This window comes from Amphiura filiformis, chromosome 20, assembly GCF_039555335.1.
Source record: "Amphiura filiformis chromosome 20, Afil_fr2py, whole genome shotgun sequence".
Classification (NCBI taxonomy): Eukaryota; Metazoa; Echinodermata; class Ophiuroidea; order Amphilepidida; family Amphiuridae; genus Amphiura; species Amphiura filiformis.
The window spans coordinates 741,745-769,514 of record NC_092647.1 but is presented as its reverse complement, the minus strand read 5'-3'; the positions used below and the strand labels follow the sequence as shown (position 1 = coordinate 769,514).

Here is a 27,770-nt window from a genome sequence, read left to right as displayed (position 1 = left end):
TTGTAGATAGGGTCTTAGTTTTTGGGTCTTAGGTCTTAGTTTTGTAGACACCCTCCAGAGGCAGCGACACCTGTGTGTTCCTTTTAAGGACCTATATTACCTACGGGCAAAATGTTCGACCACAGTGGATTCAGTGACCCTTCTTTCAGAAATCGGCACTACACAAAACAACCCTAGGCCTATGCAAAAATGAGGAGCCCGAGTGCCTAAACGTACGCGTCAGAAAGTGGGTACATCATATTCATTTTATTCCGGGATTTTATTAGGCTTATCATGAATTTTAACTCATCATGGATCACCCAAAGACACTTCTGAGGTGAAATAAAGTTCATCATGTTTCAGACTTTATATGAAATTGAAAGTATTGAGCCAGCGGGGATATAGCCTACCCAGGGCAGATCTACTCATGAAATTGATAGTGTTTATGTTGTGTAGCACATCTTTAAATTGGTGATATGGGCAGTCATTAGTCGCCATATTGTCTCACTTTTATTGTCTTAAACATTGTCATTATTCTCCATGATCATGATTATGTTGAGAATATCATGGCTGAAAATGAACTTGGCCTTTGGCTATGTCGAGGTGTCCATTAAAATGTGAATTTTTCCACGGCCCCAAGGAAGAACAACTGTTGATTTGGGCCTCTGTGGTGAAATAAATGATCCTCTCCTATCCTAAATAAAAACTCATCTCAAATTAGACACCAATACATACTTTCATAGAAGCAGTATATCCCATTGCTATGAGTGACCCCTTGCAAAGTTCAGATGGAAAATTATTAGGCAAAATCCCATTTTACTATTATAGGTGTAAGTTTTCACTTGGGAAAACATGTTAAAAAACAATGCCAGTAATAAATCCTTTCAGGAATTAGATTTAGGATATATTTCCTTCACATATCAGACTCATCTTTAGTTATAATTTATAATCAAAACAATCAAAACTTTGGTTTCAGCGTAAATGCCTTTCTTTTTGAAAGACCATCCTTGATATGCACGATGTCCTACCATTTTCAGGCAGGGGGTAGAGGACATAAAACCAACACTCCCTCCCCAATCTGCTTCAGGTACCAAAATTTAACACTTCTGTGGTTAGCTACCCGCTATTTGAACCATGCTACCATAACCCAAAGCTCTTAATCACAGCCAATAAAACAACACAAAGACATGTTTTGTAATATGTATGCTTGTATTTTATTCCATTCTTTCTTTCGTTTCTTCACCACTTTCTTCAGGGTGGTGCATTAATGACATTGAAATGTTACATGACATGACACTAATATTACTTTGTACACTAAACATAAGAATATTGTATTCAATAGGCAACACATTGTATGTGTTTTTGTTGCTATAAAACAATAACTTTGGACTGAAAGATAAATTCAGTCCATAAAAGCACAGCTCCAACATCCAATACTTTGTTGAATTCAATAATTCAATCGCATCTTTCTATGTTTTCAATAAGAAAACTTGATTTCACAAAGAACTGGATCACACCGTAAAATAAGCAACATCGCCACAAAGTTGCAATGAGTCCAACTTCAAAGGCGATAACCACATCGGCATGATTCAATCTTTGTGAAACTGTCCCTTCATAAACACCAAGTTCCTTGTCCCAGCTACTATTCAAAGATACAACATGCTTTGTAACAAAATAATTCTGGTACTGGTACCTATTGTTGATAAAACAACACATTTTACCTTATGTAATAAAAGATGTGTTGTAAAACAACACAATAATGTACCCGACTTAAAGCCATATTGTAACATTCCCGTGAAAATAGATTAGTATTTCTTTTCAATATAATGTTAGCTTTTATTGTCAGATATGCCCCCTTTTAATTTTGAGCTGGACAACTGAGGTAAAGTAAAGAAAATTGGAATTTACTACCAGCAATGATGACACCAATGCGTGTCACTCCGTTGGTCGTGCTACGGTATTGTCCTTTGATGTGTGTATGACCATCCTGCACACCATGTATATGTACTGTGTTGTGAACATCGTGCACATGTTTGACTCAGGATATGTTACAACATGGCTTTAAATAAAAATTTGTTTTTAAAGTCAGTCACTATGCCCTAGGTCCACAAATACATAATATTAAATAACACTAAAAATGTACATAGAAAAAAGAAAAACTAAGAATAGAATAGAATTTCCACAGGATTCTTTATCCATATCCCCAAACACTTATGTAGTTAAGTAGTATCAATTGCAGTCTTTGGGTCATGCGAGGACCAAAGGATGGCCAGGTTTTTGTTATAAGGTGGGGGGGGGGGGGGTATTGCTAGTACCCACCACTGTTCAAATTCCACCCAGGCCTTGGCTACAACGGATCAGTGCAAAACACAGGTTGCCTTATCCACTGAAATTCAGTAATGCTCAAACAAGCACCAGCACATTATTCACAACACTGACTCTATTCATGATCCAAAACCAGTATTATCACGACCGCCTATAAAATAACATAATAACATACATAGATACATCGAAATTGAACAAGAAAGACGATACTAGCCCTCTACATTACAGACAGACCCTTGGTGTGCTCCGTACAAAAAACGATATGCACTATTTACAATGTTACAGTTTGAACTTTACAAAAAAGGACCTAATATTACACAAGAGAGACACTAGGATCCACAACATGCTCATCTATCAAGGCACAGTTCTTTAACCCCACTTCATTTGCACATTCATTGAATGACCTTTGAAAATTTGGGTACAAAAACTCATACTCTGAAACTTGAGGTCGAACTTTGTACTATGATTGTTTAATTGGGGTTATTGAACTATGCCATTAGGATGAGGCCATTGTGGTCCATAGTGAGATCATATGACAGTATCATGGAGCAAGTTTTGTTAAGCCAATACAGCGGAGCAGGTGAGAATACCACCTTGGTTCAGTAAAGCCACTTTACCACCATCTGGAGTTGAATCCGTGATTCGTCATACCAAGGGACTTCTTCATTTTTTTTATGTGGATAATATTTTCTCAGTAACTATTAAATAGGTTTACTAGAGTTAGGTATGTCCTACATATCAACTGCTCGGTGCCAGAAGTGGGTAAGTGCAATAGCTGCCCTGTGAACATTTGGCAATTTAAACACAGCATACTGTGCTCATCTTCACATGGCAGCTATTGCACTTACCCACTTCTGGCACTGAGCAGTCAATATGTACATCATCATTGGGAGGGAAAAACCTCATCTGATTTCAAAAGTCAAAAGCAAAACCTCATAATATATAAAAAGTGGGCCCTAATAATCAAACTTTCACATGTGCAATGTTGGTCAAATTCTTTTTTTTGTGTACCAACTTCCAGAAAATGTATTTACACACCTATTGATACTTTCCTTTTAACTGTAAACTGTATAATTGTCTGTTAATAGCAAACACCAATGGCATTTTCTATGTAAAAAGCTGTTAATTTTGAACAGGTTTATGTGCCTCACACAATATGACTAAATCATTACATATGAGGTTCCGTCATTGAGGCACACTGTATTTGAACTTTGAAATTACATGAGGTTTTTCCCGCCCAGTGACACCATGTAAATGGTATCGGTACCTTTACCATGCGAGCTATTTTGGAGATTTCTCATCCTTAGAACATGCCCTCAGTTACTGAGGCAAGTTTAAGACATTTTAGGGAATATCCATATATGGCCCTTAAAGACCCCTAACTTTATTAACTAGGTGTATTACACTATTGGGTATTCAGCATTTGATAGATTATTATTAGGGCAAGGTGAATTGTGTGAGTCAACATTCATAATTCCTGATGTTATACTAATGTGAGCTAAATTGGGTCACAGACACCAATCTTCACTGAGTTGCAATTTTAAGTGTGTGAAGTCAGAAGCAGGACCCATGCTACACTCTGCAATTGGGGTAGCTAAATGCTATACATAATCATTGATAGCACTGAATTATTTCCTACCTCAAATGGATAGAGTATACAGCAGAGAGCAGGCGAACCACCATTTTAACATAACACACACGTACATAGAAACATGTCATAGTAATAACACAATATCATGCATACATAATCAACGGTAATACAATGGCGCTGTTTGTTCCCATTTTTGTAGGTCAAGCGTAGGCCATAATCCTGCCTGTTCAGAGCCGCATTCAAACAAGACAAAACACTTAAGACACTTGATAGTTAGGGTTCAATTCTCGAATATGGGTAATATTACTTGGGTAATGTTACAACTGTAGCGAACATGAGTCTAGTCTTGTGGTCAGGGTATTCACCAATTGCCCATTCTAGTAGTTCCAAGTGTACGCCATAGTCTAATCAAATGAAGTCACATCGAGACAGGGAAATACAGGTTTCTTGAATACCCTGGATACCTGTTAGTTTAGATAGTACCTCATTTTACTATTTTATAACACAAGGGTTGAATCTTTCTCAGAGGGTGTATGAAATTCAAATGGAGCTGCCTAATATGTTCATTCCATTTGAAATTCATACTCCCCATGTGGGCAGATATTTCCAAAATCTTCCACAGGGGGAATGTGGATTTTAAATAGAATGACCTAATGTTCTTTGTGGTATACAGCAATAGTACATTGTCATCATCATACACTTACAACACAAAAAGTGCACAGAACTGCATTCACTTAGCTGTACGCACTTTACAAATTCAAACTTTTTTGCTACATTTCAATAGGTGTTAATTGAAAAAGCCCTAATAGCCAGTTAGGGCTGTAGACATTCTGCCCACACATGTTATACTGGAGATCTATAGAGTAAAAATAATGTAATATCTATGTCACTGTACTATTTTTTTGCATTGTCTTGATCAGGTTTAACCCCATGTGCACTACTACCTTTTTTTTACTGACAGTGCCTCTAATTGGTTAATTACTATGTTTAATCATCTCAGTAACCAATTAAAATGAGGCTTTTAGATCTGTTTGCACTTTAGAGCTTAACCCCCTTCAGCCCTACTGACTATTCTTACCATATCTATGATTGGCTCAATATATGATATAGGCTTCTTTGTGACCAATCAAAATGGTTCTTAGAGGCTGACAGTACGGCCTGTAGCGCCCACTGGATTGGACATTGTCATATCATTATTGTAAGTTTGTAATCAAGATGTTTTTTCACAATGAAATGCCATAGTTACATTACAATCCAAGGACCACTTATTTAATTATACTAAGAATGCTCCAATACTAAGCATGTTTGTACCCATTTGAAGCATTTTTCATATTTCGAAAATCAATATTCCTAATTCTGTACCCTGGTATCGATATTCACACACAGAGTGTTAAGCTTACATGCTCTGGTGATCAGGAACTAATAGAGTGTCACACTTTTCATGTAGCAAAATGAAAACTAATCAACTGATAAATCTTAATTAAGATTTATATTCGTTAACATGATAAAGCAACCACCTCTTCGTATTGTCTTACTAAGCTGACTTGATCATCTAGGCGGGCATCTAGGCACTGGTGCCCAACGACTGACTCCAGCTCAATTAACTAGGTCAATTTTTACGTGCACCGAGAACGATCTAGTTCACCGCTCACCTCTCAGTCATTTCATTCCGTTGCTAAGGATATGGCTATCGAATTACCTGTACCCCAACATGAATTGTTCTCTTTTCTTAGCGTTAATGAGATGACTGACTTTGTTATGATACAATGTTGACTCTCTTATTGTGATGTATCCAAGTGAGTAAGTATCATTAAATGGCCCACTTACGAACATATTTTATTGTTGACAAACAACTTGGCTTTCATCGAAACCCGCCTACTTGTGTAATCTCTCCCATTTACATTTCATAAGGCCTCCAGGTATTGTTGCAACATGTCAAAAATGAGCTATGTGTTTACCGTTTACAAAGCACAAACATATCATCAAGAATTTAACATTCAATTAATAATACAATAAAAACAAAGTTAAGAAATGTTTGAACATAAGAAGAATGACAGTATGGGAGTGGGCGGGTAGGCCCAACTAAGGGTATTGTTCACAGTCCTCACAAAAAACCAGTATTTTTATAGGAACGATAGTAAACTGTAACTGGGATTTGAGGGGCTCTAGTTAACCTTAATTGGTGGGCTTAATGTGGATTTTGCTGACAACTACTTAAATATCAAAATAGTTTCCTGATACTTTGTTGCAAAAAAACATAACCCAGCTTTGAAAAATAGGTCACTGTGCAAATTGCAGTTCCAATTCAAACTTGATCTAATCCCTGGCATGAAACAACTTGGCCTAATTAATATCGATCGTTTTTCCAGATATAAATGAGAGCAGAGTAACACTAGGATCCATAACATGCTCTTCTATCAGGGCACAGTTCTTTAACCCCAATACAGTTGCACATTCATTGAATGACCTTTGAAAATTTGGGTACAAAAACTCATACTCCACAACTTCAGGTCAAATTTTGCACTATGGTTGTTTAATTGAGGTTATTGAACTATGCCATTGGGATGAGGCCATTGTGGTCCATAGTGTAAGAGCTGTGACTGATGAAAATCATCTCCAATCAGAGATTGCTGATTGGTCTGGCTTACAATAACAGAGCTTACAGAAAATATTGCAAAGCTGGTCACGATTAATAATGGAACTGCAGATATATATGGGACAAAGGTAGAAATGTAGTCGGTGACGCCAGTGTGTATTTTATTGAGCGTAGCTTCAAATTGCGAATGTTTGAAGGGACGGGGATACACATGTTATAGAAACTGCATACAAGCAGCTGCCTTAATGTTTTTGAGTTTGACATCAACGACTGCACTAAGCTAAAAGCGCTATTATAGTCCACAATGTTCCCTGCAAAATATATCTAAGCCTTAAGAAGCAAGTTTGCAAGAAAACCAGCTAGGATCACACTACAGTAAGCCACAAAATTAAGGTACCAGTTGTGTTCACCCCCTGTATATCCTATATAAAGACAATTAGTAAACAGAAAGTTGACGAATATAAAGATAAATATGTCAAATTTAAAACAAGCAGCTAATACCTGAACTATTTAGCTCCGATTCAAGACCGTATTTGTTGAAATTGGTTAAGAATTAAAGAAACGGTGATCTAAAACCTACTGAAGAGACAAAATCAAAAGTTGCACTTTTGTGTTCTAATCAATGAGAGCATGATGCTAGTTTTAACTTCCATTGATCAGCACGGCGCTAGTTCCCTTGTTCATGAAGGCTTTGGGTACAAGTCAATAGCGTATGCAATGGAAGAAACTGCAACTTTTAAATTGGCACCTTCCTTGGGGTTTTGGATCGTTGTGTCTTTATTTCTTGAACAATTTCAACAAATGAGGTCTTAAATTCGAGCTAAAAGATGCAGCTATTGGATGCTGGTTCCAATTATGACATATCTGCTTTGTTTAGGATATACAGGGGGTAAACATAACTGCTACCTTAATTTTTTGGCTTACTGTATATTAACAATAGTTTGGATTTTCTGTCATGGAAGAGGCGATTTTTATGGGTATTCCAGAGGTTCTAATATCAAAATGTGTGTCATGAGAAAACTTAACCTACACCTTTGAGTTACATGCTCAATTTAATGCCAGAACACCAAAATATGTATTGCAATAACTCTCGGGCATTATGCCAAAGTAATATGAATACAATTACGGGTCCAAGTCAGATTTTTTGTACATGAGTATATTATGAACTTGGAGCCAATAAGAGTGGGTAGTCCAGAGTTGTGATGGTATTTAAGAATTAGAAACCAAAAACACAACATATAATTACTCCTATCCCCTGAAGCCGAGTTCCATTGCACCCATACACATTTATCAATTGAGCACCAGTCATGTGCACAATGAGTATCAAAACTCATTCTCATGTTGAGTTCATGTACAAATTGGGATGGTGTATTATTGGACTTTGGGTTTGAGATGAGACTATCGAATGAGTATAGTAATATTTTGTATGATGGATCGATGCTAAAATCCCTTGGATTTGGGAGTGGGTGGTGTTTTACAGTATCAAGTTCTGTCCGCATGATCTAGAATAATCTTGATAAAGCTGCATCTACAAGAGGCAATCAGTGGCTGATTACGCATACTGATTCTCTGTTTCTCGCCATCTCACACTGACCCCAAAAGTTGTATTTTCGATGATGTTTGAGTGAAGGCAAGGCCCCAGACTGGGGCACAAATGTCCTCGACTGCCGCCCTCACTTTTTCATGGACTTTCCATTTCCCCCTGAATCTAAGGAATGGAGACTGCACAGTTGTGTCCAAATTGACCAATGAGTCTTTTTGACCGCTTTTGTTTTTGAACATATATTTTTAGAACTTCAGAGTGCGATCCTGTCATGAGAAGGCGGTAAGGCATGGGCACCGATAGGCAGTTGTGCTATGGCGCACAACCAAAGTCGCACAAAAATATTTTCCTGAAAATTAACGTCCCTGTTAACTGTATTTTTGCAAGTTTAGATTTATAGAATTCCCACGTCTCGTCACAAAATATCCCAAAGCACAAACTCAGTGAACAAGATAATCCTTATTCTGCCATCAAAGTCACAGTACAATTTTGTTGTTGTTGTTGACACAATTTTTAATTTCCATGGTAACAAAACAATTGTGTAATTGTTTGTCCGCAAACAGAAAGTGTCACTAATGATGGTATGGGTAATTAAGTTTTAATACAGACCCAATTAACGATAAACAATGTCATTGTGGAATGTTACAGAGTAGAAAACATATAGAGCAGAAATGTTGCCTTTAATTAGGTAGAGGAAAAAGAGGTTGATAAGCTTTCTGTAAAAATTGACCAAATTAAAAGGGGATTTCTTTTATACTGCGCAGTTTCGTCAAACAAACGACAACAATGCTGGGCGATTTAAACATATTTAATAAAAAGTAGAGCAGAAAACTTTACCCCAATTAACGATGGAAGTAGTCATTATTATTGTATTATTATTTTAAAAGTTGTTGTGAAGGACTTTTGAATTGGCTGTACACAGGTAAACAATTGGTAAAGGCTTTCTTCAACATATTTTAGTCAAAGAGAACCATGTATTAGTCCAAATTGATATTTCAGGAAAATATCACGTCCACTTGCTCAAAGTGCAGTCTTAAAAGTTTTAGTTACCCGTTTAGTTATTTCTACAAGTGAACTTTTTGCAGCATTTCTGTTGCAGGTACAGTAATTCCACTGGCATGAAATAGTCCACTGCTTGGTCCGATAATGGCTACTTTTCTGTTTACACTAGGATCCACAACATGCTCATCTATCAGTGCACAGTTCTTTAACCCCAATACATTTATACATTCATTGAATGACCTTTTGAAAATTTGGGTACAAAAACTCATACTCCGCAACTTGAGGTCAAATTCTTCAATATGATTGTTTAATTGAAGTTATTGAACTATGCCATTGGGATGAGGCCATGGTGGTCCATAGTGTGTTGTGATGCTGTCATAGATGGCTATGTGATGTTATGATGATGTGACTGCCTGATCTGCTGGGGATTGTGTGCTGGATGCTTCCGCTGTGCTGCTATCTGTGCTCTGTGCTGGGGCAAGAGGTACCGTGCTTCCTCCTGTAGAATAAGTAAACAAACAAAATTAAATAACAAATATTAGTTAAGATGGAAGTGACGAGGCAAACAAACAAATAAAATAACAAACTTTAGTAAAGATGGAAATGTCTAAGCAAGCAAACAAACAAAATAACACACATCAGCAAAACAAACAAACAAACAAACAAACATTAGTTTAAGATGGAAGTGTATGAGCAAACAAATAAACAAAATAACAAACACAAGTTTAGAAGTGTCTGAGGAAATAAACAAAATAACAAACATCAGTTAAGATGGAAGTATCTTGCAAATTAGTACACAATATACGCATATCAGAGTCCACTCTCTATTTTGATCAACAAAGAAACCTTATTCCTAAAATTTCAGTTGATTCCAATTTTGTGTTTCTGAGTTATGCATGATTATGTGTATTACACTGCTCCATTTCGTTCTGGGTACCAGTAGGTAATTCAAATTTGATGATATTTTTGCTAACAAATTAATATGCAAGAATTTTTTTGTAGATAAACATTTTGTAGCCAGTGGTATAAAAATGTTTGTGAAAAGTGGGGGGATGAAGCTGTGGATCAGAAAATGCCTCTGTAACCAGTGTCTTTACTAGTAAGATACCTGTCCACCATAGACAGACATTTTTCAATCTTGACAAATCTTAAATGGCAAAAAGTTTCATTGAACTCAGAGCAGATCAAATTCCTAAACGAAGCAAGAAGCAACTTACTTTAGAACACATCAAATTTAAAATGGGCTAATCCAGAAATTCTTCCACACACCTTCCAAAGGTGACATTGGGATTTCCCTCAGCTTTTGCCCTCAATATTGCTTGGGAATTCCTATCATGAAATGTCGAAAGAACATCCCAATTCCCGTCCTGATGCACATGGGAATGTAAAAAATTAGGAATTCCGGTCACTTTTTGGTGTAAATGCATTTAAATCCCAATTCCCAAATGTACACTCTAAATATTTGGCTGGGAAATCCCATTGTTATGTTATGGGTGGCTCGGGAAATCGCATATAATTTTGTTTTAAATTTAACTTTGTCACCTTTGGGGGGTGTGTGGAAATTTTTTGGAATAGCCTAATGGACAATTTAATTCAAATGACAGCAAAATGTAAAATTTCCAGCTAAATAAAACACTAATCTTCAAAAACTTTTTTCACTGACATCTTTTATAATTTGAATGATTCATTTTATTCCTTCAATTAAATGGTCATGGTGGCATCATTGGCCCTGTCCACTAACACAGCATGATTTGCTTATATAAAACATGATTCTTTAATTGGTAAAGAATATGCTTTGTTGTGATATTTGAATCCGTCTTAAAGTCCAGTTAAAAAAAGCATATCCTCATGGCACAGTTACGTGTCACCTTTCACCAACTGTCCATCACACAAAAAGTTTGGGCAAACATGTTAAGAAAATTGACAGCTCCAACGCTACTGGCTTCGGGGCTTTGGCATTCTTAAATCAGCTATGTCCCTATGTATCGCACCTCATCAAGGCATCCATAGTATGCCATGGAAGAGACAAAGGACAATGCCCTCAATCAGGTTCACTGCACTGTCAGGTCAAAGGTTAATTATTCAAGTCATCGTGATTTCGCTGGGTGTCTGATCTTGAAGGGTTAACGACTTAGCACTTTTTGACTAACACTTGTAATGAATGGTAACATGGGTAAATTGAATGAGTGTGTGGCACAACTTGTAACATGAATTACTTCATGTTATATAGTTCAGGTTAGAATGAGTTGGTTCTGGAGTTGGTAGTCTTTTTTTGGATAGAAACAGATGTCTTTGGACAGGTACGGTAACCCTCTGTACTTTTGTTCTGACCTTTGGGTTTAAGTTTTGGTAAGAATGTGCTACTTTTAGGTTAGCCAGAGATGATACTATTAAGATATTACATTCTACAACTATCCCAGCTTGAAACTTAAAGCACAAGTTTAGAATAACTGCCGCAACCTCAAAGAGATTAAGTTTAGGGTTAGGAATTTGGGTTGGGATAAGGATTAGGGTTAAGAATTTGGGTTGGGATTAGGATTAGGAATTTGGGTTGCGATTAGGATTAGGAATTTGGGTTGGGATTAGGATTAAGGGCTAGGAATTTGGGTTGGGATAAGGATTAAGGTTAGGAATTTGTGATGCGATGAGGATTAGGAATAAAAATTTGGGTTGCGATTAGGATTAGGAATTTGGGTTGGAATTAGGATTAGAGTTAGGAATTTGGGTTGGAATGGGATTAGAGTTAGGAATTTGGGTTAGGAGTAGGGCTAGGAATTTAGATTGGGATTAGGGCTAGGAATTTAGGTTGAGATTAGGATACAGATATTGTGATGTTGAGATTAATATACAGATTAGGTTCAAGCAAATTGAGGTGGCTACTACTACTATTCTAAATTTGCTACATCCCAATCCTAATCCAAACCCTACCCATTTTTCTGTTAATCCTAACCCTACCCATAAACCCTTACCCTACAACCAAACCCTAATCTGCTACGGTGACTGGCGTTATTCCAAAGCCTTGCAGATTCATCATAGATAACAACATAATTATGTAAAGCAAAACACTGTGCTGGACTGACAAGGACACACACATGCACACCGCCCAAAACACATCACATTCTCAAAATCGATCAAATCCAAGGTTTAACCTGACAAATTGAAGATGATAAACCAATCAAACTTTCCAAATCTCTCATTAGTCAACATGTTTTCACACCTATTCCGGCAGCCAAGAATTTCCGTCCCCGTTCTCCCCTACCCAATCCAATAACCTATGAATCCAAGTCGCAGGGAAACCAGCCAGCACAGGAGCTTCACTAGGATCCACAACATACTCATCTATCAAGGCACATGTCTTTAACCCCAATACATTTGTACATTCATTGAATAACCTTTAAAAATTTGGGTACAAAAATTCATAGTCTGCAACTTGAGGTCAAATTTGCACACTGATTGTTTAATTGAGCTTATTGAACTATGCCATTGGGATGAGGCCATTGTGGTTCATAGTGCTTGACTTCCTCATTTCCCCTTTCCTGACTACCTCTACCTGGTGATGAGTACCATGGGGGAAACTCTGTGTCATCAAATGGATACACACTGCTGCTACACATCAAGAAGTTACCTGAACTTTTTACAGACAACTTATATTTAGCAAACTTGCATCACCCTATTTAGGTGTCTAGTATGAATACATCCTGCTACTATTGGTGGTTTCACCAAATACATTAGGTTACTGTTACTTTTAACATTTTGCGGCTTTTATTTATAACATTCGGCCGAAGCCAGGCAAAGCCCAATGGTGCTCAGAGGCTACTAAATTCAAGGGATGCCAACCGGATATGACGAGACAGGGATATAGAAAGAGGACCGATTTTAGATACAGGAGGAAAACCGGAGCACACGGAGAAAAACCTGCAAGTGACGAGTATGGATCGGCAACCAAACTCACATGTGGCAACCTGGGGAATTGAACCCCTGCCAGTGGTGAGAAGCGAGTGAGAAGACCACTACACTAACCCGTCTTCCCAATTTTATGTCTCTGCGACATGAAATTTTCATGAATTTGTTTATTTCCATTAATGACCTACAGGAAGAAAAAAATTTGTGTGATGAAAATTTCACGAATGCACCCACAGATTATAGAAGGAACTATAATCTGTGATGCACCACACTCGCAACAAAAAATCCATGCATTTTTGCAGTATATAACATAGTCTACACATTCTTTGTTGGATGTACCTATTCAACCTACACTACTAGATCTCTATCGCAGCCACCTGTACAGGTAGGTACACCATTGCCAAGTCTTTGCTGTGTAGTACCAAGGGAGTACCAGTGTTAAGAACCAGTGCAGTACCACTGCTGGTTGACCTGTGCAGTAGCAGCATTGGAACAGTATAGGTACTCTTGTGTGTATCAGTCAGGTAAGTTGGTGATGGTGTACCTGAACAGGCAGCCGCAATAGGAATCTTGTAGTGTAATTAGCGCACCTCATAAGCGCCCGGTAGAATGACTAAGCGCCCCCTTTTCAATGCATCTGTACAACTAATTTACACCAAATGAAATGACTGAATAAAATTACTTTCTAAAATGCAGAATTTTTTTTTATTTCAAAAAAAAAAATTTTTAATAGTTTTTCCAGAAAAATTTGGCGAAAATCAAGATTTTTTTCTCCAAATACCATGAAAAAAGTCGGGAATAAAAAAAAAAAAAAAGAGGAAACATTTCGCATTTGTTTTCAAACCACTCATGAGCTTTGAGACAAACCATTATTTTTTTAAGCCTTATGATCATATTGACTTTTAATACACTGTATTTCAAATGTTCACATTTTTCCCGGGAATTTCCCATTTATAACTTTCATTTCCGAATTTTAAAAAGCACCTCCTGAAAATGACTTAATGCCCTGGGAGCTAATTACGTCGAAAAATGTCATCCACTATGCACGTGGATGACGAGGGCATTACTAAGAAAACATTTCTGAATTTTAAAAAGCACCTCCTGAAAATGACTGACTTAAGTGCCCTGTGAGCTAATTACAACGAAAAACGTCATCCACTATGCACATGGATATGACCAGGGCATTACTAAGAAAACCGTGAAAGGATAGAGTATTTAGTAGAGCACATAAAGGACTCTCTCTCTCTCTTACACAAAAAGGGTAAAGTACTCTCAAAGTCACAGCACTTTTGTACAGGTAACATATTATTGTAACAAGTTAAATATGGCAATGGCAACAGAAACTGAATCTGTGAATGGTTAGAATGGGCAGGTGTTGGGTGTATCTCAATACACCAACAAAACCTGTTTTATATTAGGCGATGAGGAGCTATATTAGGAGATGTTATGTGATACACCTTGTATAGATACTGGTTAACCCCCTGAGCACTACCTGCCGATCTAACATTGCTTCTGATTAGTCAATTACATGATACTTTCACTTTAATCACCAATCAGAATGGAGCTTTGCAAATAATTCACCCCATTTTTTTGCATGGTAAAATTATTCTAACAATGTTGCTGATTGGACCAATTGATAATGAAAACTTCTTTTTGGCCAATCGGCAGGTAGTTCTCACGTGGTTAAGGGTTGTTAGATGTGTGAGGTGTCTTACGATGAGTCAATTATTAAGCAACATTAATTTTCATTAAAAATAATTTGGTACCAAGTGGTTATGTTAACTCTATTGTAATTGGATCCTGCAACTGTATGCCATGCTTTTGTGTTGCGATTGCTTTGATTGTGGTTCGGGACAAGTGGCGTAATCTAGTAGACCTGTCAACAGTGGGATATAAATGTAACTAAATTAGTCCCCAAAGAGGTGATGCTCGGGCAAACTGGTACTACAATAAAGGAGTGAAAAAAATCTGAACCGTTTGGATTTGAACCAGCATGCACTCACGATTACATGTCGCTGAGTTCACCATCACATGCCACAACAGTGGATCTGCCGGGGATTTCAACATGTAATGATTTCATTCTCTTGAAAATGTCTACAGGGTGCAATATCATGAAAATATAATAAAAATTTGATGTATGATGACATTCATGTTACAGAAAACTAATACAAACAATACACTGAAAAACGCTTTTTTTTTGGCCACATCATCTCTGAAGCAATTTTAGAAATAAACAATTCAGAGATGATGGAAACATGGTGTGGTCACCTCTGTGATCAGGATGGGAAAAAATGATTAACTTTTAAGTATGTTAAAACATGTGCGATTCGATACTGTAACCAGCGAAATATGCACCTACGTGATTACCGAACTTGGGGTGAACTCAGGTATAGTCCTATGCCTAAACTATATAATAATACATTTTTCACACGAATCCAAAGAACCTACATAGCCAATGCCCTTTTCAAGCATACAATGGAAAACATACTGAGTATCAATGCAACAGCGATACATTATACTACCAGAAGCACATGTAACATTTTCAACCCATGCACCTAACTTTCTTCTCAGTAATGACTCATGCAAGGAGCTTATACATTTTTCCTTCCATAAAGCTGATGCCTTATATACAGCTCGACTTAGCTCGTATAGGAGCATTTATAGATCCAAAAGTCCACAGGGATTCAAATTGGGCAAGAATCAGAAAAATAGATTCTCGCCATGATTCTCCAAAACTTGGGTCTGTAGGAATACAAAAATTACCCATTCTGCAAGAGGTATGAAGTATGTCATGATAATCAGTCATGATTTGATTCGATTTGTTCGGGTTTTGACAACCCTGGATAACCTAAGAAAGCCACTTTTGAAGCTTATTTCCATTGGGGTCCATTTGAACACCGGGACGGGTTGGGAACAGTCAGGGGTTAACACCTTACTCTTTTCGAAACTGGCTGCAAAATACATGTACAGATATGGCTCTCTGCACACGTACACGGGACCGACGGCTTAACGTCCCCTCCGAAGGACAGAGTACTTTCATGATTCAGTTACCCAATTCTAAATGAACCATGGGGAGAGCGGAAGTCTGAAGTTAATCTATAGAAGTTGCCAATTAATTTCAGATTTTTTTTTTCCAAGTCAATATCCCAGCAAATCGCCACCGTTGGGAATTAAACCCGGGACCTCATGCACTAAAGGCAAGTACCCTAATCATTGCGCCACGCTCTCCCCTGATTCTTGCCAGTTTGTGAGAATCAATTTCGAATGGCAGAACTGACCTCCTGCTTCATCCCCTCAACTTACTCCATAATGTTTAACTTGTTATACCACAATAATGCACACATTGGTTCAATTTCTGACAATGCATTACAGCATATTTGGGGTGGACTGGGAGTGGGGTGCAGAGTGTGCTCCTGATCCTGCGATGCCAAGTTCTAGCGATATCAAAAACTATAACAATAATTGAATTAGCCAAAGATCACGATTGATGAACCCTAGAGGTGGACCCCATGTTTAATTACATGACAAGACACTTATTGCGTACGTAGTGTCCTCCGCAGCCTGGACACACCCTGGCATAACCTTAGCAACAAACTCTGTCACTTCACCTAACGACCTATTATACTAGCCAAACATGGAATTGATTCCATTATATTAAAGCTTCAAAGAGATAACGCATTACTGATTGTGGCTCTTTTTATCCGGTAATCACCCCTCCACCCACACGTAATGAGGAGCTGTTAGGGGAATATTTGCATCTTTTGTCTTTAACACTGATGGACTGAATTTTGGTAGTAAATACATAATACTATGTGTGTGTTAGCATAAAAGGTCATCTGTATTGTTAATCCATATAAGATTTTAATTCTTGTTCTCAATACAAAAATATTTGTCTCCGTTATTTTCAGCTGTTGCTACTACAGTCTTCGTCAGCGGAATGACCCGATAGTGCACTCTTGAAGTGTGATGTAATAATCACCCTTTGTCTTTACTTTGACTTTAATATATGTGTGTGATGTCGAAAATATGGTCGGAGTTATTAGTTAATGTTGCTCCTCCATTTTCTTTTTCAATGAAAACGTAACCAAAATGCAAAAATACTGCATTAATCACTTAAATCTTGAGCCGTCATGATCCCTAAATTGCATGGATGAAAATTATAACTTAAAACTTCCAAATCGTTAATTGCCAAAGTAAGGTAAAATTTCACTAAGTTAATCATATTCTTTCTTAAAATGCACTTTATACAGATATAATTTTGACAATAACGTATTTCATGTATGCTACCATCTAACACCAGTGTCTCCAGTAGCCATATACTTTAAACCTGAACTCATCACCATTGCACCTTTCGTATTGTGATTTGGTGTACTGCGCCCCTAACCACTACGTCTTGCTCTCCCTCACTATTGAACCTACCGACCATCAGGCAAAGTGCATGTTGATTCATTCATGTAATAGATGGAGATGATAAGAAAAGTTAGAGGAAACTTGTCAATGTTACACATAGTTGATATCAAATTGCTTGAACTTGGCGAAATATAAAGGTTTAGTCATGAAAAGTGCTACCAATTTGTAAAAAAAAAAGGTTCAAACTAGATTGGAGGGGTGATTAGAGTTCAGCAGCTGAGCTGACACTCCTCATCTCATTTACCCTTATCAACACTGCAAAGTTTTCAAATTAACCCTAACAAATATAATGGACTCTATAAGAAGCAGAAACGTGCCTCACAAGCCTACGGTTATGTTTAACACTAACCAATAACCCAATCAAGCCTTATAACAAACCCAAGCCTTCCTTTTCCCAGTGGAACATGGAGAAACCCTCAAATGAGAACTGACACTGTGCATCAATATTTGGATTCAACAGAAGGAAACAAAACCTCATGTTTTCCTTTCAATTCCCATGGGTAGATCCACTATGGACCACAATAGCCTCATCCCAATGGCATAGTTCAACAACCTCAATTAAACAATCATAGTGCAAAATTTGACCTCAAGTTGCAGAGTATGAGTTTTAGTACCCAAATTTTCAAAGGTCATTCAATGAATGTACAAATGTATTGGGGTTAAAGAACTTTGTCCTGATAGATGAGCATGCTGTGGATCCTAGTGATCCTTGCTGCTGTTCCTGGCTATTGGTGACTTCCCCAGCTAAAGGTTTACAAAGCTCACCATTTCTTAGCCCAATTGGGCATGTTTTTGTCAAATTTTACCAAAAATTATGGTCATTTTCTGACCCATAGGAAGTATCATTGGCCAAGAGGAAAATTCAGCAACTTTTCAAAGTCAGTGAAAATTTATGCACTTCTTGTCGTATAGAATACAACACTTAATTGAAACATTGGGCTACTTTTGAAAGATTTGCCACACAATTTGGGCTGATTTGTCCAGCAACCCTCTCCCTTAGTATAACTTTTAAGTTCTCCCCTAGTTTGACCCTAGGGATAACCACCTGAGGGTGTTTAATGTTCCGCACCTGTAGTTTACTTAAGGTGGGTCACTTGCAAGGGGTACTACATTGTGTAGGGGAAATAGATACAAAATATTGATGTATAGAAACAATACTGTGTTGTGATAAGTATTTTTTGGCCGACTCAAGAAATTTATCCATTCATCATATCGAAGAATACTTCAAATCATAGAAAAAACATTATAGCCATTGTCAGATGTCAGATGTAGTCCTTGGTGTCTTGAGGTTCCTGCTATGGTCCCCTAGTTCAATTTACAAAAAGACGATTATTTTAGCCTTATAATAACCGAAATAGCTCATAATCCTAGCAGTATACCTGTTTTGTTGTGGCATTTGTGGCTCTCACAATGAAGATTACCTATTATCTTCAATTCAATTTCAAGTTTGGACGAGGTGTGGGGTGTCGCTATTTCATGGTATACAGGATAAACGTGCCTAGGTTTTGGGGTGCATTTTTGTCAAATTTGGTATAGCAATGTCTCTTTAAATGCCCATCTTGGGTATAGGAAATAGAAACCTACAGTATAATTGAATACCTGAGTGGAAGAAGGGCCCAACTCCATCAAAACTGTTTTTGAGATATTAAGAAAAAACTTAATATTTGGAAAAGTTTTATAGACAGAACGTTTTTATCTTCAGGGGACCTTTAATACATGAACATACACTAGTACATACATTCGTAATTATATTTGATGTTTCCATGGCAGCGTACAGGTCTTAATACGAGTTGGAGTTGGGCCCTTCTTCCACTAATATACTGCAAGTGCCAGTTCTGTGTTATAAATAGCTACAGAAATTACGTAATCACCATTAATTGCACAAGTAGAACTCATGTAATATGTTAGCAAGAAAATTTATTGTAGTGAAAAGCAGATTTCATGGATGAACAATATTCCTCTTTAACCCTATATTTGTGGAAGAAGGGCCCAACTCCATGAAGTTGGGCCTTTCTTCCATGAAAACCATGATTAAGTGTACGTGAAAGACTATTTAGAGAGTGGATTTTGGCTCATCTTTCACACACAAGGAAGATCAGTCTTCTGGCAATAAAATGCTGGGTCTAACTCATTTTTGTAAAAAATTGGAGTTGGGCCCTTCTTCCACTCAGGTATTCAATTATTAACAGGTCTTGATATGATGAAAAGTATGTATTTTCAAAACTCATTAGGCACATCCTCCTACCACAATTGTTTTGGAGATGAGTCCTTAGGATGCAACTTCCTTCTGCCTGCATCTGAGCATGTCAATAACAATGCCAAAAAACATTACAAATATGGTCATTATACACCCAAGATGCAACCAAAATGCCTCGAAAAACAAAGCATAAAAGCTTCTCCATCATCATCCGTCCACCTTGACCACTAAGTCTTATCACAACTATGACAACATCATTAGCAGCCAGTGACCCTTTAGCTTTGTGTGGTCCCATTAAGGACACCTCTAACATCCACCCAAATCCCCCCCAAAAATTGAAAAGTACAATAGGTTCCAAACTTGATTATCATCAAAAGAGGTCAGTGGGTATATGACCTGGCTCACGAATTTCCATCAGTGCTAATTAACATCTATTGTTATTATCTTAAGAAGATAATGACAGGATTGTAAAATCTGATGTCATCCCTACATCACTAAGGTCAAGTCCTAAGGATAATATAGTAGTGTCCATTAGTTAATTAAGTTATAGCCAAGAAAAGTGTGTTATAAGATTAAGTCATTGACACCTCCGGACAAAACTTTGAAATTACTGCACCTAAAATGTTGAAGTTTTAATTACGATAAGTGAAAAAATGTGTTATTGTGGCCTTATTTAGATAGTAGGATACGTGGGCAGTCAAAAATGTGTGCCACTGGTCACCAGACTGACCATTGGTCAAGTCGGATATTGTTGGAGAGCCTAGGGGAAGCCTTGCAGGAGATGGCTGACCACTACTGTTTGACCAGAAGGTCAGGCAGGACAGTGGCCATAATGAGGAAAGGTGATCAGTTTCCAGCTATAGCAACTTTTATATAGTCAGAGAAGTCATAGATCCATAGACCCTTTCCGGGCCCCTTCCAGGGTATGTGATGTGTCTGATGAAAAAAACTACCCTAAGCGAGGATCGTCCTTAAAAAACACCCCTTCTTTTAGTAAAATGAGTGTTTTGAGACCCAATTCGCGGATCCGCGCGGATCCTCGTTTTGCCTTTCAAAACCACCCTAAATCCGTGTTTTCTTTCAATGCTTACATCTTTCATATATGAGTGATCCCCAGGGGAAAAATACCACATCAATGAAAACATACTTCAGGCCGAAACATGAATTATGACTTTCTTGCTTTCACCACAGTAATTAAATAAATGAAAATGATATCTGTCAGTAAACTACATCAAATGATCAATTATGGATGATTGGACTCCTTCGACTGACCATGATAAATAATGCAAGATATCAGGCACTGCAATCTCAAGGTGTATGATATGTAAGATTTTTAATTTGACCATTCATAGAAACCCTTGACATAAAGAAAGTCCGCAGTTATGTAACCCGTCCTACACCAAAACCAAATCCTGATTTTTGAAATTTGATTGATAAAGTTGTGAGCAGCATTTTGTTAGCGTAAACCAGTAGGGCTCAAATATATATATAACTGTACTGCCGACTTTCTTTATTTGAGGGGTTAGATATAAAGAGATCATTGTATGCTGACAAAATTTATGAATTACAAACACTTGTGAAAAACTAACAAACAAACAAACAAAAAAATTGCAATAAGACTTGATGTCCCACTCAGTGTCATCTAATCGTTAAAAGGCATACATGTGTATCTATACATGAAATTGACATTATTGAGGGGGTACTTCTACCTTTGTAAATGTAGGTCATCTTCAATGACCTATTTTCCCTCATTAATTGATGATGTAGGCCATCAATTGATGATGTAGGCCTCATTGACAACATTTGGAGCTAATCTCAATTAATGATTCATGTATGACAACCCTTCAACAAGACATTAAGACTACATTCAATACCCTAGTTATAAGATGTGTTCACATTATCGGACGTACGCCCGGTGGAGCTTGGTTGGCGCACATGGCTTTTACCGATGTTAGCATAAGCGCAAGTTTACGCCGGGTGTATAACTCAAAATGTGAACATGACTATGGTGGTATAGTGACAGAAATTGTTTGCAGGACAGGACTGTAGAGGATTCACCATATGATGGAAATGAGTTTCTCAAATAAAAATTTGTCAACATGGCATCTTGTATGCTTTGCAAAATGGTATTGCACCCATTCAACAGGATTCTATCATTAAAATGTGAAAAAGTTGATCAATGTGACATTGGAATATCATTGTGGCGGGTAGGAGGGGAGCACATGACCTAGCAGTGTTTGCACTCAAATATTGAGACAAATAAAGCTGACACACAAGAGGAATGGTATATGGGTTCTGGATCAGAACTATAAGACCTATGGAAATACAAATGCGTTTATTGCTTGACCCATTCCTATAAGATCAATGTATTAATATAAAGACATACACTGCGCGTTTTCAGTTAAATGGCTCAAACTGGAAAAATAAGGTTCCTGCTATCCCAATCTCAAACAATGAAATTCATCAAAATTAAGATGGTTATAGTTTGAGGAGGAAAGTGACAGTGTAAATTATGGGGTTGCAGGGGATTGAACAAGAGGTGGTGGTAATGCAGTCTTATGGAGTAGTGTTTCAGTTTTGAAATACAAGGTTTAGACATTTGAAAATTTGTGTAAAGACATGAAATGTATTTTTTCGGCAACCTAAAAACTTGAGGAAAACACAGGAGTTAGGGTTTAAATCACAATTGTAAGTTTGACCGCTCCCTCTGTATGAGCATGCTCCCCAGATTGTAAAAACAATGAGTTTTAACATTTCAAATCTTGTGATAAATTGATACTGAATTCTGCAACCATATCATATGATTTCCCCTCTAAATATATACAAATCTAGTACATGTTTTTATAGACATAAGCTTAACAAAGCATGTTTTTCCATTAATTTTGCGAAACAAAACTCATACAATGAATCAGTACGGAATGCCAGACATGCGACTTTGAATTTTTAGCCATTCAGGAAAACCACTATGATGACAATTCAGTGTAGACAAACACAATAATATCCATGATATGTTAGGGATTAACCATGGCAGCAGCTGACCAGCTATCACCACACAGATTTACCCCTTTTCCTAGCTTTGTTCTTAAAATGTTTGAAGAAAAATTTGACACATGATTTCCTTACCAAATCTTGGATTACAACATCTGTATCAAGTCATATTTCCTTATAACAGTAAGTATGGTGATGCCGTGACTATGTAAGCTTACATCCCTAGTTTTACAAGGACCAAAATGAGCATTATGTCAACTTTCGACTTTCAAACAAAATTGGCCCTGAGCCTGGTAGTTTTACAGCTTGCTTTTTTGTTCAATTTAATTTAACATTTAAAACATGGCAGAGAAATATTTTAAACTGATCAAAGAATAAATAAGAGATGATTAACCCCCTGAGCACTACCTGTTGATCTAACACTGCCTCTGATTGGTCAATTTCATGATATCTTCATTTGAATCACCAATCAGAATGCAGATTTGCAAAATATTCACCCCAATTGTTTTGTGTGGTGAAATTATTCTAACAATGTTAATGATTGGTCCAACTTTTTGACCAATAGGCAGGTAGTTTTCATGGAGTTCAAGTGTGTCATTAAAGGGAGCAGCCAATATCTCAGTCTGTCGTCCACTACTATACACCACTAACATCATTATTTACTGCATTCCCTTCTTCCTCACCATCACATCTTCACTGGTCGTAGCAAGTGGGGTGGCCCGGGGGTGGCTAGACTGCCCCACTTTCTGAGAAATGTGTTGTTTTTCTTTATAGCTTTATTCCAATTTGGCGCATATTTTGCTCGCTCCATTTTTTGATGGCCGCACCACATTTTTCAACCTTGATACGGCACTGACCATCTTCCCTTCCCCTCTCTTCATCTTCATGAATTGTCTTCTTCCTCCTCACTTCTCAACATTGTTATCCTCCTCCTCATGAACATCACTGTCGTCATCTCATCATTGCTACCATCTGCAACAGGCATTTGACATTCTTTCATTAAACCCTTTAACGATAACATGTTTCCTTTTAGTTTCCCCAGCTTTTGTCCTGCTCATCTCCTCTTTTATATGAAGTGTCTAGACCATTAACATTAAGCTTACATCAAAGATGTGTCTATTCTAATGTCAAGTTCACAAACTATTGTCTCACTAGGATCTACAACATACTCATCTATCAGGGTACAGTTCTTTAACCCTAATACATTTGCACATTCAATGAATGACCTTTGAAAATTTGGGTATACAAACTCATACTCTCTAACTTGAGGTCAAATTTTGCTCTATGATTGTTTAATTGAGGTTATTGAACTATGCCATTGGGATGAAAGAGGCAAAAGGCAGACAGACAATGTTGACCAGCTGAGCAACATCTGCATCTTAACATTGAGTCAATGGGCTATTCCATTTAAAATCCACACCACCCCTGTGGAAGATTTTGGAAATATCTTCCACAGAGGGAGTATGAATTTCAAATGGAATGAACACATTAGGCAGCTCCATTTCAAACCCACCCTCCCTCTATGGAAGATTCAGGTTGAATCGTTCTCAGAGGGTGTATGAAATTCAAATTGATCTGCTAATGTGTTCATTCCATTTGATATTCATACTCCCCTGTGGAAGATATTTCCAAAATCTTCCACAGGGGTAGTGTGGATTTTACATGGAATAGCCCAATTTATGCAGGCAACAATACCCCTTGATGTTAGTGAATACAAGTTGTATTTCCTTTCAAATCATAAAGGCCAAGTTCAAATGTACTCTAGAGAAAATGATAAGAGGTCATCAAACTCTCACATCAATCTTGGGTAATCTATCCTAAGGTGGATTTCTCCATCTAAATTTGTCATCCATGTAAGATGCTTCAAATTTCTTTGGAGAACTGCCTGCATTGAAACTTGCCATGTCGGAATTCACTTTAAGTATGTGTCACCTCGCCTTTTTTGAGCAAAGTTCTGGGACCTGTATGTATTACTTACTGGAGGCTGAACATTTATTTGAAAATAGTTTACCCCACTTGATTTTGATACATATTTTGGCAAGGGGAAGGAAAGAAGGAAGGAATTGTGTGCTCCGATGATTGCGTAATCGGATCACATGGGATGCTTGCTGTTTTCTCTGACCTGGTTTTGAACCACCTTCCCACCGAGTGCGGATGGCAAGACCAGGGATTGCAAGCCATAAGTGTAAACACCGCCCGGCCAATGTTTTTGTGTGTATATGTGTGCTCGGATGATAGTGCAATTGGATCACAGTGCAATTGGGATGCTAGGGCTTGCAGCCACTTTGTGCTATAAAGGTATCCGGAAGAGTCAGGGTTAACTAAGGAATCATTATGTGAATGACTTGACTACAGTCATTTCTTGCTTTCCATAATCCTACTGTGAAATAACAAAAACAAAAATCCCCTCAAACTTGCGATAGCTTCTTTCAGGTAACTTCACAAACTGATTCTCGTTAAACATGAATCAGCGGAATACCACCTGGAGATACCTATGACTTCAATATAACCAGGTAATCCCAGGAAACACAGAAAGCACATTCTATTTAGCTGTAGCATATCATCCGTATGACACCAACTGGTCCATTTTATTCCCGTCATATTATCAACATGGCCATTAAGTGCCACTGCCAACTTCAACGTGTCGCAGCCATTCCAGATTTCACATTCTCAAATCCATAACCCCAAAATAGCCTTTTTATGTCACATCGGAAAGAAACATAACCGCCCTGACATTTAGCATCTCTCTCCATAAGCAAACATTCTAAGACTGGACATTTTCTTAAGGTGGTCAAAACGATCCGCTACGGTATGTCGTAGGTGATGAAAAGTACATTGATGTCCTCACAAGCGGTCATCCAAATCCAGACCAGACAGATAGGATAAACTTTCAGCGTCACTCGGGGCAAAACAACACATTACAGCCACCGCCATGGCGGATGTATGTTTTCCTTGCAGGGGTGTGGAAAAGAAAGAAAAGCGCTAAACATTAGGGTGTTATCTTTATTGCGACACCAAAGTGCACGGTGGTGTACGGTTGCAACATTAAGATGTCCACGACATCCTTTGCTCTTTATTTTGACAAGTGTAAGTTTCATTGGCAGTTAAACTGAAGCCAGTCTTGTTAGCAGACACTCAATAAGGGCATATCATTCTCCTTTCCTTTGGGTCATCTGATGAGTATTGACTGAGGCTGGCTTATTTGCTTGGCTGTATTTTAAAGTAATGAATGGGTCACTATTTTTGTCAAGTTGTTTAAGCGTGAAAAGCCACACATTAGATGAATCTTGGGGTTGAGGTTTCTCTGGATCAACTACTATTCCTGAGGTGAGGAAGTGCAGAATATTTCCAATTTTGGTCAGAGAATATTTTGAATAACATCTCAGAATGCAATGATATCAAAGTTTACCACGGCAAAATGGAAGACATGACCTTAATCTTCCACACAGGGAGTGTGAATTTCAAAAGGAGTGATCCATTCAACCAATCCTATTTGAATCACACTCCCTATATATGAACAAATGAATGAATGAATGAATGAATATGTGGAATATTTAGGTTATGTTTTCCATATGGGGTTAGGCCTACAGATTTCAACCAAAACAGTCCACTGTACTCAATTTTCTCCATCCATACTTAGTGGCATCTAAGTACAATGGAAAGTATTTCATGTACATTCCTCAAGTCTAGAACCCTAAGACCTAGAATAGAATATAGATACTTTTTCAATTCAGTTGCCTTATATCTCATTTTATCATGTTCCACATCTTTTGTTGTTGTCCTGTATCAATTTATATGCAGACATGATTAAAGAAGGGAACACTTCACATTATGATCAGCCAAAATATACTCTCATATCTCACTGCACTGTTCACTATTCCCCATCCAACACTGATAGCTCAAAATTTGACTTTCAACTTGTTGGGTATGAGTTTCTGTACCCAACACATTCAATGCATGTACAAACATATTGAGGTTAGAGACTTTATATTGTTAGATGAGCTTGTTTGATATGCTAGCCATATGAGCCTAGAAACCAGATATCTGGAAATAAAGTGCCCAAACGTTGGGCACTTCAACGATATCGCATAAACCATAAGATATGACAGCATTGTCTATTATCTAGCACTCAAAAAAAGTAATAAAGCAATGAAGAGACTTGTTGTTGAGTGGTGTGTAATGTTATATGCACGCTAACATCAAATGTCAGAACCGAGCTGGTCGATATGCCGCAAAAAGTGCAAATACTTCTTGACTAGTGTACTCATCATGATGACAGGGATGGGTCCAATACCAATTGACAAGGGAACCAAAAATATGCTTTGCTTCCTAAAATGGTCTCATCTTAAGTTGGTATTGTTTATAAAGTAACATTCATAACTTGGAACAGTTCAGTTTCCTGCTTTATGCTCCCCCTTAGGCCTGTACGTGTAGCAGAGACGGAGGGATGTTCCTTGCACATTAAAGAGTTTTCAAATTATTGGTTCTAAAAAAGTCCTTTGATGAGCCAGTTTTCACAAAATCTACTAAAACGTATATTTCCCCTTCAAGATTACTGCTACCAAAGCAATCAAATCTGGCAACTGGGTAACTTGGTGATTCAAAATATGTGCATGCCGCGTCTTGTTCTTCTTAGCACTGCACCTTAAACATACAGTATAAGGAAAGCAATTGGCTTGAAGAAACTGACAATGGTCATAGTTAATGTTGGGATACATGATGGGCAGAATGAAATTTTAATTTTGATATTTAACAGTCCTCAAAGTAAACTTTATAAATCTAATGATATGAACTTAAAGTGCATGTTGCTGGGAGGAAAAGTCATCCATCATATTAAGGTGGTATTGGATGCATTTTCTAGAAATTAGAAAATGCTTTGAGCATGTTGTAAACAGATTAATTGAGTAGGGTAAAGTACACTGATCAATATGCCTTTTGTTTGGAGCAAATCGGACATACGGTTTCCAAAATACATCAATTTATATTTTCTTTGTATCCTATTGTTTTTGTCAATAATCAATACAGTTAATAAGCTGAAAGGACTGGAAAGGCTCATTAATATGTAATTTTTGCCAATATTTTGCCAAAAATCAATGCATAAATGTTCAGGGTACTTTTATTTTGCATACTTTTGCCCTGAAACTTGGTCAAAGTGTTTCTAATATTAGGGATGCCCACTCTCAATACAGTTTCCACTAGAACGATTTTTCATTTACTGTGTGCGTGCACTCACACA

The 27,770-nt window shown here is 37.5% G+C and overlaps 1 protein-coding gene across 7 annotated transcripts in view; it reads right to left on the bottom strand.

Annotated features, from left to right (window-relative positions):
- Positions 1-1,169: 1,169 nt before the first annotated feature.
- The window catches only part of LOC140143056 (SWI/SNF complex subunit SMARCC2-like), a 216,364-nt gene continuing 189,763 nt past the window's right edge, over positions 1,170-27,770 (bottom strand). For all 7 annotated transcript variants that reach the window (XM_072165101.1, XM_072165105.1, XM_072165107.1 and 4 more), the window contains one exon: positions 1,170-9,535. In XM_072165101.1, coding sequence (XP_072021202.1) covers positions 9,422-9,535 — 114 coding nt within the window. In that variant the 3' untranslated portion in view covers positions 1,170-9,421. The remainder of the gene's footprint in view (positions 9,536-27,770) is intronic.